This window comes from Daucus carota, chromosome 5, assembly GCF_001625215.2.
Source record: "Daucus carota subsp. sativus chromosome 5, DH1 v3.0, whole genome shotgun sequence".
NCBI lineage: Eukaryota > Viridiplantae > Streptophyta > Magnoliopsida > Apiales > Apiaceae > Daucus > Daucus carota.
This window is the reverse complement of record NC_030385.2, coordinates 45,960,569-45,972,797: the sequence shown is the minus strand read 5'-3', so window position 1 is coordinate 45,972,797 and position 12,229 is coordinate 45,960,569. Positions and strand designations below refer to the sequence as shown.

At 35.4% G+C, this 12,229-nt stretch overlaps 2 protein-coding genes across 3 annotated transcripts; both read right to left on the bottom strand.

Moving 5' to 3' along the window:
- Positions 1-1,242: 1,242 nt before the first annotated feature.
- LOC135152903 (putative glycine-rich cell wall structural protein 1) lies at positions 1,243-1,764 on the bottom strand. The gene has a single exon (XM_064094075.1). The coding sequence runs from the start codon at positions 1,762-1,764 to the stop codon at positions 1,243-1,245; it is 522 nt and encodes a 173-aa protein (XP_063950145.1).
- Positions 1,765-3,723: 1,959 nt separating this feature from the next.
- LOC108219663 (ubiquitin carboxyl-terminal hydrolase 15) lies at positions 3,724-11,632 on the bottom strand. 2 transcript variants are annotated; one of them, XM_017393153.2, is made up of 16 exons: positions 11,473-11,632; positions 11,094-11,180; positions 9,496-9,848; positions 8,733-9,141; positions 8,510-8,591; positions 8,176-8,403; positions 7,946-8,094; positions 7,717-7,805; positions 7,215-7,300; positions 6,945-7,107; positions 6,591-6,714; positions 6,318-6,475; positions 6,137-6,221; positions 5,310-5,522; positions 4,765-4,826; positions 3,724-4,514 (listed from the first exon to the last, which is right to left on the bottom strand). In XM_017393153.2, the coding sequence occupies exons 3-16, from the start codon at positions 9,780-9,782 to the stop codon at positions 3,947-3,949; spliced, it is 2,703 nt and encodes a 900-aa protein (XP_017248642.1). In that variant the 5' UTR covers positions 9,783-9,848; positions 11,094-11,180; positions 11,473-11,632; the 3' UTR covers positions 3,724-3,946. The 2 variants fall into 2 exon arrangements, with proteins under 2 accessions (XP_017248642.1, XP_017248641.1); XM_017393152.2 differs by having other exon boundaries at positions 11,295-11,624.
- Positions 11,633-12,229: the final 597 nt, after the last annotated feature.

Here is a 12,229-nt window from a genome sequence, read left to right as displayed (position 1 = left end):
ATTAACCTCGTACAGGCGGCGTATATATTAATATATTGCCGATATTCTGTTAATTGATTTTAAGGTTGACATTGATTTAAATATACACGCCTAATTCCTTCCAATGTCATTAGTAATTTGCAGAGCTATTAAGAAACTCGCTCAAGTTGACTGAACTAATTAAGCACCTTAAACCCCCAATTAATTATTCATTATTTGCTTATAGGCATCATATATCGCCGCCTAAATTAAGATGTTTGAGTATCAACATAGGAAAACTAGTTTTTTTTTTTTTTTTTTTTTTTTGACGGATACATAGGAAAACTAGTTGAACAAATCAATCTCGGTTTTTCTATGGTGGGCCCATGGTCACATAAGCACTAAATCCTATGCATTTGGTGCATTTTTATTAGTCATCTAATCATAAATAAAGATGACCCATCCTGCATTTACACTAAATCTACCAATTAAAATCCACCAAACTCCTCAAATTTAGTGTATAATGTGTGCCCATAGACACACGCTAGAAAGACCCAATCAATTTATATTATGGGGCCGTTTGGGTGAGCTTAAAATAAGTGCTTATTGCTTAAAATAAATAAGTGGAGTAGAAGTTAGAAGCAAGATACAACTTATAAGTGATTAAAGTGTTTGGGAAATAAGCAGAAACCCTGATACAAAAGCTAGCATTCCTAACTTTTTATAAGTGTTTCTTGACTTATTACACAAACGGTACGAATAAGTGCTCATAACTTATAATCCAGAAGTTGGACTTAAAAGTCCGAAACAAACACCCTCTATAGAGAGAAAAACCCAGCACTCACCAGCGCTAAATGTTGGCAGCACTTGGCAGCACGATGTGTATGATTATTAATGTATTATGATGAAATTATGAAATATATAACTATAAACCCTGGGGAAAAAAAATGATACAGCTATAAATTAAGTAATATTATATTAAATACAGAGATGAAAAATCAATTTACGAGATTGAGTTTAAAATTTTTAGTATTCATTAATTTTGTGATACTGATCGATCTTGTTTATTGATCGAATACCTGAATTTGTTCAACCTCGATCGACTTGCTCAACAACACAACATGTTTAAATTTAATACAACTATATTTTGTGGAAAAGAGTCAAGATGATGTAGTGGAAGGACATCACTAGAAATGCTAATTTGATTACTTTTATTATATGCAAGAAAAACTTAAGAAATCAATCACACATGCATGCATAAAAATCACAACTGAAAGAGAAGAGTCAGTCCCCGCCACCTCCTCCGCCTCCACCACCCCCTCCGCCGCCCCCTCCTCCATCTCCACCGCCACCTCCCCCGTCTCCTCCTCCACCCCCTCCACCTCCCCCATCTCCGCCACCACCTCCATGCGCACCTCCCCCATCACCACCGCCTCCACCATAACCACCACCATGGTACCCCCCACCACTATATCCATCGCCACCATACCCACCACCACTATACCTACTACCACCTCCACCACTTGTCACATAAGGTTTAGCCCTAGTATTGCCAACATTAACATTGCTTCGACCCTTTTCAAGGTCAGGATAAACAGCTTGCGGAGGCCTATGCCGCGACGGAGCCGCTGCCGTAGCCGTGGGAGTCGTTTCCGCCGTAGTATGATCGGTAGATTTACGACGAAAACAACAGCAACAGCAATCTATGAAATAATCAAACGCTCCAAAATAGAGATGACAACTGAATAGCAACGTCGTGAAGATGCCAAATATCGAAAGTACAACAATACCTATCACTTTAATCATCGTAATTAGTTCGCCCAAGATTTTTATAAACACCCAACTGAATGAATTTAGATTTATTATTGTCATTTGTTCGGCTATTTATTCTGTGAATCGATAAAAACGTGAACTTGAGCACGCAATTGTCTCAAGGAAGCATGTAGGAAACTTGGTTGGTAATTACTCGCAAGTCGTACCATTGCAATAGCGGCAGTCTTGCATGTTATTCTTTTCCCTCGGGGGCTTTTCACAGATAAGTTACTTATTTTTTGAAAAACATTCATGAATATATAAAAACCGTTTCGATTACTTATACATGAGAGAATTTAATCATAAATAAACAGTAATATTTAATTTATGTATTTAGATAATTTTTTTTGATTTTTACAATTTATCCGGTATAAAATTAATTAATATAGTAATAAAGTATTATAAATTATTTTTTGAAATGATCCTATACATGCTTGTAAGATCAAATTTCAAAAATAAAAATAAGTCATGAATGGTTAGGATTTTCAAATTCCTGACTTATAAACCGAAAGTTGATTTTTAAATTTTTTGCACACAAGTAAGTTATTTTTAACTTATAATTCCTGAAACTGGGGATAAAAGTTTGATCGAACATGCCCATGTTATTTGTCAAAAATAAGTGTCTTGTTTGGTGTTCTTAAAATAAAAAATATTAAACATATATATAATTAATATTTAATACCAAAAATATTTATGTAAATAGTAGATATTTCCTTCTCTAGTTCTCTTCATCGAACAAGAGGTGCCGAACATTGCCTACAAATTATCTATGTAACGTCCTGAAAAAAAAACATGAAATTGTACCACCAATTATTTATGTGCGGCCCTCGAAAGAGACGCGAAATTGTAAGTATTTTTGCGGCTATGCTTTGCAATGCAATGCCACTTATCCGTCTTGATCAAGTGGAGTAGCATGGGTGCTTCTAGGTGGTCTCGCAAGTTATAATGTCTTTTTTTTTTAGGTTTGACTTTGTCTTGTAAAAAAAAGGACTGGAGATCTGAAGTCGACTAAACGCGTTCGATCAAGAATACATTATCTTAGGTTTAATACCAGAATCGTTATGAAGCTGATAATAACACAACTGCAAATTAGGCAATACATAACAATTACATGGAAACCTGATGGTAATGTAGCAATGTTTTAACATAAAAAATATACAGACCCAAGCTTGCGAAGTTAAAAAGATGAAAAAAGAATGGATAAACTCAAAGTGTTGGAAAACTCTGTAGGCGGGTGTTTAGAGAGGAAAAATAAGATTAGAGGGAACGTAATCTACATTTATATATGTAGACATGAGGTGGATGAGCGGGGCTATAATATTATTTGGAATTTCGAGTTTCGGGGTAGACAGAGATATCAATTCTAGTGGAGTAAAAGCCTATACATAAATTCGGGAAAAGTACATACGATATATATCATATGTAATCAATAGATAAATAAGTGGACGTGTGGGTGGATGAGCGGGGATATAGGGGCTGTTTGTGAAAGCTTAAAAAATGACTTCTTGCTTAAAGTGCAGAAGTGGATTAAAAGTGAGAAGTAAATATTAATTAAGTGTTTGGAAAAGAAGCAAAAGCTCTGAAAGACAAGCTAGCATTCTCAACTTCTTAAAAGTGTTTCTGCTTATTTACACAAACGGGTCAAGAAAAGCAGAAGCCAAAAGCAGCTTCTGCTTCTTGGAAACGAACAGCCCCATAATATTGTTTGGGATTTGAAGTTCCAGGGATAAATGGGGTTTTCTAATTCTAGTAGAGTAGGATCCTATATATAAACTCGGGGTAATTAGTAGTTTAGGTTGAGCAAAATAGATTTGTTGTGTTTGTAACTGTGGTCAACTAAAATAGATTCGTCGCGTTTGCAACTTGAAATGGCATCACATCAAAGACTATTCTTAAGGTGCCAAGTGCATTATACTATATGCAAATTTGCAACAAATAAAAAACTGGACAGAATTGAGAAAAAAGCCCCGTTTAGAAACCTATTTCTCCAGGTAGTACAAAAAACTCGAGCAGGCATGCCCAAGTTGTGTGTCTAATTCAACAGAAATATCTAAAAAAAAACTTCCAAAGACACTTTGTTCCACTTTGGCTAATTATGCTACAAGTTAGAATTAATTACAGCTATTATATATCGGACGAGGGCCTATGGGTTATCCTCTCCTTCTACATGTACATACTACGATGAAGGAAAACTGACCTGATTCCATTTGTCATCATTGCCAGAATCATAAACGTTACCATTCTCTTCATGAACAAATCTTTCCCGGAACTTACTGCCACTGAACCTACTGCACGACACAGTTTTATGGGAGGGGTACTCTGGGGCACAAAAGCTGTTGAATAAAGACGCACTGAGATCCATGTTGCCTGCATCGGCATGATCCACTGTGCTAAAGGAGTCTCTGGTACTGTCAGTAGTAAAGGATGCATCATCTGAACTGGTGAAAATGGACCAATCACTTGATGTAGCATCTGAAAAATCCATGGTTCTTGATCTTGGGTAATTATCCATATAAGGTGCTCTAATGTCGCTGTTTGAACTACTATGTATCCATTTATAGGGATGGTTAGGCATTTCGGGCCTATGACCGGCAGATGGCTCAGAGCTGACAAAGTGGCTACCAGATCTACTATGTCCTAGTCTCGCCAACTTCTGTGTTTTAGATGATCGTTGCTTTGGAAGACCAGAGGATTGGTGCTGAACAAGGCTACCAGTTTGACCACTTCCAGGGCGAGGAGAGGACCTGTAAAATTTTAATATTTATCAAGTTGAAAAGAATAGCTGTTGTATCATAATAAATTATAAGATGCAGGTCAAAATTCTTTATTCTGTTTACAAACAATTGTAGATACTTTTTTACAAATAATTTTTTAGGTAAAAGTGGGTAAAAACATCAACATGGTAGTTTCTTTCATTGTTTTTCGAAGAACTATTTCTGCAAAATGAAGCAAGCTCATGACGATTATTGAAATTCTGTAGCAACGCATGCTTACCTCATATAGAATAATATATATGCTCCTTCAGACATGACCTGGCTCATCTCCACCGGCTGGACCTGTCAAATGAGACATGATTTGGATTTTCACAATATTCACTCTTCTCATACAGGGTGATAAAAATTCCCATAAAGATCGTAATCCTATTTACTAATTCTCTCTCATCATGAGAAAAGCTGCTGTAGTATCACTGTTATACCAATATTTATTAATAAAGTAGATACAACCCAATTACTATTGAACCTAATTATGCCAACTACCATGGACAGTTCTCATTAATGTTTCAAGATTTCTCTATACTGAGAGTAATGTATTTGAAGGCCCTGCTTTGCCAAAAAAGTTACAAGTTACAACTTAAAACAGATAATCTTATATTGTATGTTTTATAGTATATTTATGAGTTTTCCATGTATATCGATATAATTTACCCCACTTAAATCAACAAAAATTACAACATTTATTCATAAATGTTAAACAAGGATATGTTCAAGCGTTTTCAAAATACTGCAAATCTAAGATCTGTTCTTAAAAAGACTCATTACCTCAGTGTCATCTATCCTGAACCAACTGCCTTGCATATCTTTCAAGTAGGTAATGTAGTGCCCGGAGAAAGCTGCATTAAGCATATCTATATGCACAACAACAGCATAAAGAATGTAAAGTGGAGGAATATCATCTGCCCCGGTCATGAAAGGTATCATATCCAGCATCTCTGGGAAAGTAATACACTTGTTTATCTTTCCATAGTTTCCTTCCTGAGAAAGTAAAATCATTAAGCTGAATCGACTTTTTAAGAATTGAAAGTCTATAAAGTAAATCAACAATAAGTAATGGGGCTCTAACAACATCAGTCAGTAGAAGGTTAAGGTAGTAAGTTGGCCTGGCATGGATTGCAGCGGCGATTAAACGTATAAAAGATGCACATAGACCAACATTTTTTAATGTTGACAATACAAACCATAAAAGAAGTTGCTAGGGGCATCACTAAGGACGCCTAAAATAGCGTCCCCCTCAATTGTTTACATTGGGGGACAGGGACTAGGCACGCATTCTAATGCTCTCACAAAATATAGTTTGATAAATTATTTTGAATTTTTTTCCCTTCTGAATAAAAATTTACTATCTAAACTTTTATGCAAAAAAAAAAAAGTTACGAAACTATGTTTTATATGCGCCTTAAAATGCGTGTCTAGCAATGTAAAAAAAAGTGTAAAGAAATGAGAGGGACAGAGGGAGTAACTTTCTATATTACACACTAATCCTACAAAACTGCTTTGTATGGTGAACAAAAAACTGGATTAATATGGCTATAGGCAAAGTGTCGAACAAGAGATTTAAAGAACAATAGATGAGGACTTTATAGGTTCACCTGAAATCTTTTTAAGACTATCGTCAAGATATTAGGAGCTTCCTGTATGCACAACTTCTTCTCGGCTCGGACATATTCAGCACACCTGTAATAATTTATATACAATAGAAATTGTCACTGCATGTTGGAATTTTTTAGTGATCCATTCAAAACGAATAATAGTGGTAGAGAACCAGCCAACCTTCCGCATTTGTACATGTTATCTCCATCCAAAGCTTCTGCACTGGTAAACTGGGTTAATGCATCTTGCAACGACTCGACCCAACCAAAAATTTCCAATGTCAAATCCATAAAGATTTCAGATCGTTCTGACTCGTGATAACATCTTAAACATTTGACCTGTGGGCAGTAAGATTGACATTAGAGGAAGTTATTACGGTCATCCAAAGTATGCATACAGTGAAGTAAAATCACATCCCAGACTAGATGTGTGAGAAGCAGAACGTATGATTACCTTGGATATAAGACGTCCTCCAAAAGTATGGTGTATAAAGGTTGTTTCCTGCAATTTGGTATCTAACTTGTTTTCTCCACCCAATTTCTCCAGGCATATAGATTGCATTGAAGTAACGACATACCTAATTTTACAGAAGCAGGAAACAAAATGTAGTATTACATGCATGCTAGTTTTATCAACAAAGCAAACAACACATACATTGTAATAGGTATATTTGACATTCCGCAAAAGCCACTCACAATTGTAGGAAACCCAAGGATAAACTACAATTTACATCCCCCTCTCACTTATAAAGTCCAGAAGTCGAATGTAAAATAACAAGAAAGGAAAATATATAAAATATTAGTGGACCTTAAAAATTCATGTGCATCTTCCTGACTTCCATAACTAATGTGGCGATTTATACTACCCATATGCGATAAAAGTCTGCTGGGAGACAGCGGGCCTCCACTTTCTGTTAGCATTGCAACATGTTGCTCAAGTTCACACATGAGGCACCAATCTTTACTGCAACCTAACATGCATATAAAGTACATTTAAATTTATATGAGAAGAGAAGCATATATATTTACGAAACTTCAGTAATAATTAACAGAACTGCATGATGGAAAGTGAGGTTACAAGTTCTTGAATGTGTTCGACGGAGAAAAAAGATGGTCAGAGGCTTTGTATAGGTTAAACATTGCAACACCGCATTAGCATAACAGCTGCAACAAGAAAACATCACTAATTAATAAAGGCCCGAAACTTGTGATTTGGAAGGAAAAAAAAAAACCACAGAAACTGTTATATCCACAGGACCACAGAGAGATGTATTGCAAGTCAGTAGAGCAAACAACATTCATTATAATATGGTGTTTTTCAGAACTGCTGATTGCAGAAAGATAACATTAGGTACACTCAGAGTCTAAGTATATTTATACGTTGGTTATCTGGGATGTTTCCCCAATACAATAACATGATTTCCTGAAATTCTTGAGTGACAATAAACTTGCATTTTTTACACACACATACGTGGAAACTACAGATTTTTATATACTGGAATAAAAGAATCTGTATTTACCTCAAAGATAATTTCAGTATAATGTTAAAAACATTTACAGTACAAAGTAGAAAAAAGTACCTGTTTCCACAATTTACAAGACCTCTAGGCGATAAATTGAATGTTCTACACTGGAAGAACTTCACAAAATCTTCATATGGAAATAGCATCTGCAACAATAAGTAACATAAATTAAGCTTGAGATTATATTCACGTCTCAAGACCCCAAAAGGGAAAAGAGTGCATCACTATCCAGGAGCTTATTGGTCTCCATTCTACCCTATCCAGGATGGTTCTGCAGTTCTAATACCTTGGTTTTCTTATGAGTATCGCCCTTAACTTCAGTGGATTCCAGTCTTTCATGTTTTGTTGACCTCATTAACCCACTCGTCTTTGAAAATCCTGTATTTGGAACTTCGCTGCCTTCCTGGGGAGCAGTACCCCTCGGTCTACCAACCTCTGCATCACAATAACATTATAAGAAAAATATATAGGAAAATATTAAGGTAGCTTAGAGAAATGAGACTAAACATAATTTACCTGACATGTCCAAACGTTGATCCTTTCTTTCCATATCTGGAGATGATAGCTCAATTGATGCTCTCGACTTTGATCTGGTTAATCTATTCATTTTGGTTCCAGGTACATGTGAACCACTTTTAGCTCTAGTGCTTCTATTTGTTGGAATTCCTTCAGATGAACAGTTATACAAGACTTCATCATTGCAAGTAGTTCCCTCCCTAACTAGGCGCCCTCCATTAATCAAAGCTGTTTCCATGTAGCACGTGTTGAATCATTAATATCGCTACTGCTTATACATATTTCAAATTGTTACTTAATACAAAAACTTTCTCATTTCAGATTTTCGACTTACTATCATTCATTTTACTTCTTGAAGTACTGCGTCTACTACTTGTATTTGCTTTCATCTTCTCGTTACTTTCATTTTCTCCCAACTGCATGCAGCATGATAACTATTAGCAATTTAAAAAGATGAAACTGACTAAAAGGTTTGTGCTTTGTCCTACGAGGGGTTGGTTATAAACCATGGACTATAATTAATTACAAAATTACTATAAATCATTTAAACCAAGAACCTGATTTCCAGCTTCCTTGGAAACTGTACCGCTATGCCTGCAAGCATCTTCGGAAGACTCTAATATCGTCTCATCCTCTTTTCTTAGCTTTTCCTTCTTCGAATTCAGGTACACCTGCTTGCCAACAGATCGCTCCATCAGGTAAGGGTCAGATGCATCTGGAGTAATGCAAGCAGCAGTCCCTAATGAAGCTGCGCTGACATGTTGATGACTCATATATTCAGTGGTAGCATTCTCATGTCTACCCTGCATATTGCCAGATGCTAAATTGTCATCAAATAAGACCCTTTCACGCACAGGTTTATCATCTGAGAGATCCTTCGGAGACGAGCTGCTGCTGCTGTATTCTAGTTGCTGACACTCATGCTTGTGAACTTGCCTCCAATGCATTATCTGACACCTCCCAGAACTGCATTAATTTAATATGGAAGTTATATGTTTGTTTAAGTGGATACCATGCATAACAAGGTTCCTAACTTCCTATATTATCTGGTTATCCAACTGCGCATTCTTTAACTGTTAGATGTAGAATACATGACTTGTTAGGCTGTGACCACCTTACCCATGTGTATTATTCTTGGTATATGATAATCTGTGAATCACTATCTATACATAGAAACTTTTTGATCTATCTACTTTTCTAGTGCATAGCATATTCTAGTTTTACCAAACAAGTGTAATTGTGTGCATCAAATGTAGTACTTCTTTTCACACTTGTATGTAACTACAAACTGTTGCTTCTTAAGGTTAGGTAAATGTATACCAGTAGCGAACAGACTTGCACCGAGAGCAACGGGTTGTAGATGGAGCATAGCATCTAGCACATTCATGAATTCCAACTTTTGTCAAAGGAACAAGAGGGATGAGAGTTGCCGCTGTCATTGATTCTGCCCTAAAAGATTCTTCAGCATCGCAATTAGCAAGTAAGCTTGACGTTTCCTTCTTTTTTGATAACTCACTCCATCGTCCTAGTAAGTAGTAAGCAACCAGAGGGAACACAACGAAGAACAGAAAGAGGGCAGGTATATCAGTTTCTCTTGGCTTAAGCATGTCCTCACCAGCATACTCATGTCCAAAATTCCACTCTGAATCACTTTCCCAACCTAACCTCCTTACCTACACATAGCATTAAGATTCACATCTGGTTAGCAAAAATTAGCATGCTCAATATAAGTGCTGCAACACTGACTACAAAACCAAATTACTGAAGTTAGAAAAAATGATAAATAATGTTTGCCATCCAGAATTCAAAACAAGAATTCTGATCAGTTCAGTCCTAACAATTTCAACACCACTGATCAGTCCGGACCTCAGGGATTTAAAGCCTCACACAAAGAAAAGAATGAAGAATGCAAAGTATACGATATTAATCTGTGACATGAGAGAGGTGCCAGGGTTAATGTATAGGTATAATTGATCATTTATCGCCAGACCAGATTAGTGGGATACTGGGATTAAGCTCTTGCTATAATTGTATGAACTAGAGCACCATATGAATGAAAATTAGGAACCCACACCCACAAAATGAAACAAAATTCATTCCACTCTCACTCCTTATTAGGAGTATTCCTTAGTGGTTACTGCAAATTTTTCAACTATCACTCTATTGTATACATCCTTGCACATAAAGCATTCCAATACTAATTGTTTGCATAATGTGGTATCTATTAGATAGCAAAATCAACATTAATCAGCCATGACAAGAAAAAAAATAAGGGTCGATGAAGAATACTTCAAGTGTCCTGGATACAAATCTAATATAGCAGAAAATCACCTAGATACGGATTGGGCATCATCAAAATATAAAAATACACATTTAATTTTCGTGCTTTTCTCTTGTGTGAAGTCAAATAACCTAAAAATATATACCATAACAAAGAACCCTAGTATACACACAACGATTTAACAAATATATAGACCTAGCCATTTGTGGACAAAATCATGTCCATTGAATATTTAGGGCTTGAGCCATCGCAAATTGAAGTTATGTACACGTGTGCATATACAAAAACACATCAAGACACTTGGATTACAAAGAACTTTGTGCGCTTGATAATTAGTATTTTGCGAATGATACTAATAATGACTCAGCAGGTTATGAATCTTGATATGTCAGTAGTGAAATATACTCTAATTTACAACAAAAAATCATTTCTTTTTAGGTATGTTCTTTCTGGCATACACTTTTCAACAGTTCGATTAATTTCACAATTCCACTACATTCTTCTGTGCAAAATCCCCGAAAATACTCATACTTTAGATATAGAAACAAATAACAGTAATCAACAATGAAATATAGCACACATTCATCAAAACATATAACCCAAGAAACCGAAAAAAGGGAGTTACAGGATCCCTTACAAATCGAAATAACTATATCAAAGCCACTTATCCAGCAAAAGTTGTCCTTTCCCAAATTTCAGCTGTGTTGTACAAGAATGCCCTAAACTGCAACAAATAAAATCATAAAAATCAGCCAAATTAAACAAAAAGAGAAAAGAGGAACACCAACACCACGAACTTAAATGAAAAAACCCCAAAGCCACAAACTAAAAATCCAACCTTTATCACACAGAAATGATGAAAAGCAAAACCCCAGATGAAATCAAGAACTCAAAGGCCAAGATTCAGAAATTCGAGGCGGGTTTCCCATAGATACACACAGATATACATACAAATGCAGAGATAAAACACAATAAAAATGATGCCTTTTTGCAAGAAAACAAAATCAAAAGAATACCCAACGTTACTTGAAACTCCTGCTTCCTTGAGGTACCAACAGTTTCTTTGATTAAACTGACAGTAATAAAAAACACACATTCACACACAGTAACTTTCAGACACTAACCCTCTTTCACTTCACACTTGGCACCCACTTTGAGATTTACAAGGTTTTGTGTCTTAACACCCGTTTCAAAATTTAGCTCCTGGGTAACCCCTTTCTTGCTTATGTGGCACGATTTCATTGGTTGTGAAGTTTTAAGGTAGGACCAAGAAATGTACCCTTTACATTGAGTTCAAGAGTTACTCTATTTTTCCTGGAAAAAAGAAAAGAAAAAAGAGTTACTCTATTTTATGATTAAAAATAAAATTTTAAGTTGTTCGGTCATGATATCCCTAAAAAATAATTAAAATTATATAGAATAGATATTTATTATATTCGTTAAAAAACCTCCTTACCGCTTCCTGATGGTGATAAAAAGATTAATTAATATTTCATTCTCTTTTTTCCTAAATCAAAAATGTATTCTTAAATTGATTAAAGAGAATTATGTTAATATATTCTTCGCCTTCATCTTTCACTTCTAAAATCATGGAACTTTCATTTTCATTTTGTAATTATTCACATATTTATTAAAAATATTATTTAACAAAGTTAAATAATATGAGCAATTATTACTATTTAAGATTTTAGTGATTTGCAATATGAAACATATCGTGGAACTTTCATTTTCATTTTATAATCACTTATATTCTCATTAAAAAATTCATTAAAA

What these genes read in the sequence shown, in the direction of transcription:
- LOC108219663 (XM_017393153.2), bottom strand. Translation starts at nt 9,782, where the DNA reads ATGCTTAAGCCAAGAGAAACTGATATACCTGCCCTCTTTCTGTTCTTC. An exon ending in CTTGTAAATTGTGGAAACAG is followed by an intron (nt 7,301 to 7,716) that starts GTACTTTTTTCT and finishes TTCTTGTTGCAG; the next exon opens with CTGTTATGCTAATGCGGTGT. An exon ending in GAGGACGTCTTATATCCAAG is followed by an intron (nt 6,476 to 6,590) that starts GTAATCATACGT and finishes TACTGCCCACAG; the next exon opens with GTCAAATGTTTAAGATGTTA.
- LOC135152903 (XM_064094075.1), bottom strand. Translation starts at nt 1,764, where the DNA reads ATGATTAAAGTGATAGGTATTGTTGTACTTTCGATATTTGGCATCTTC.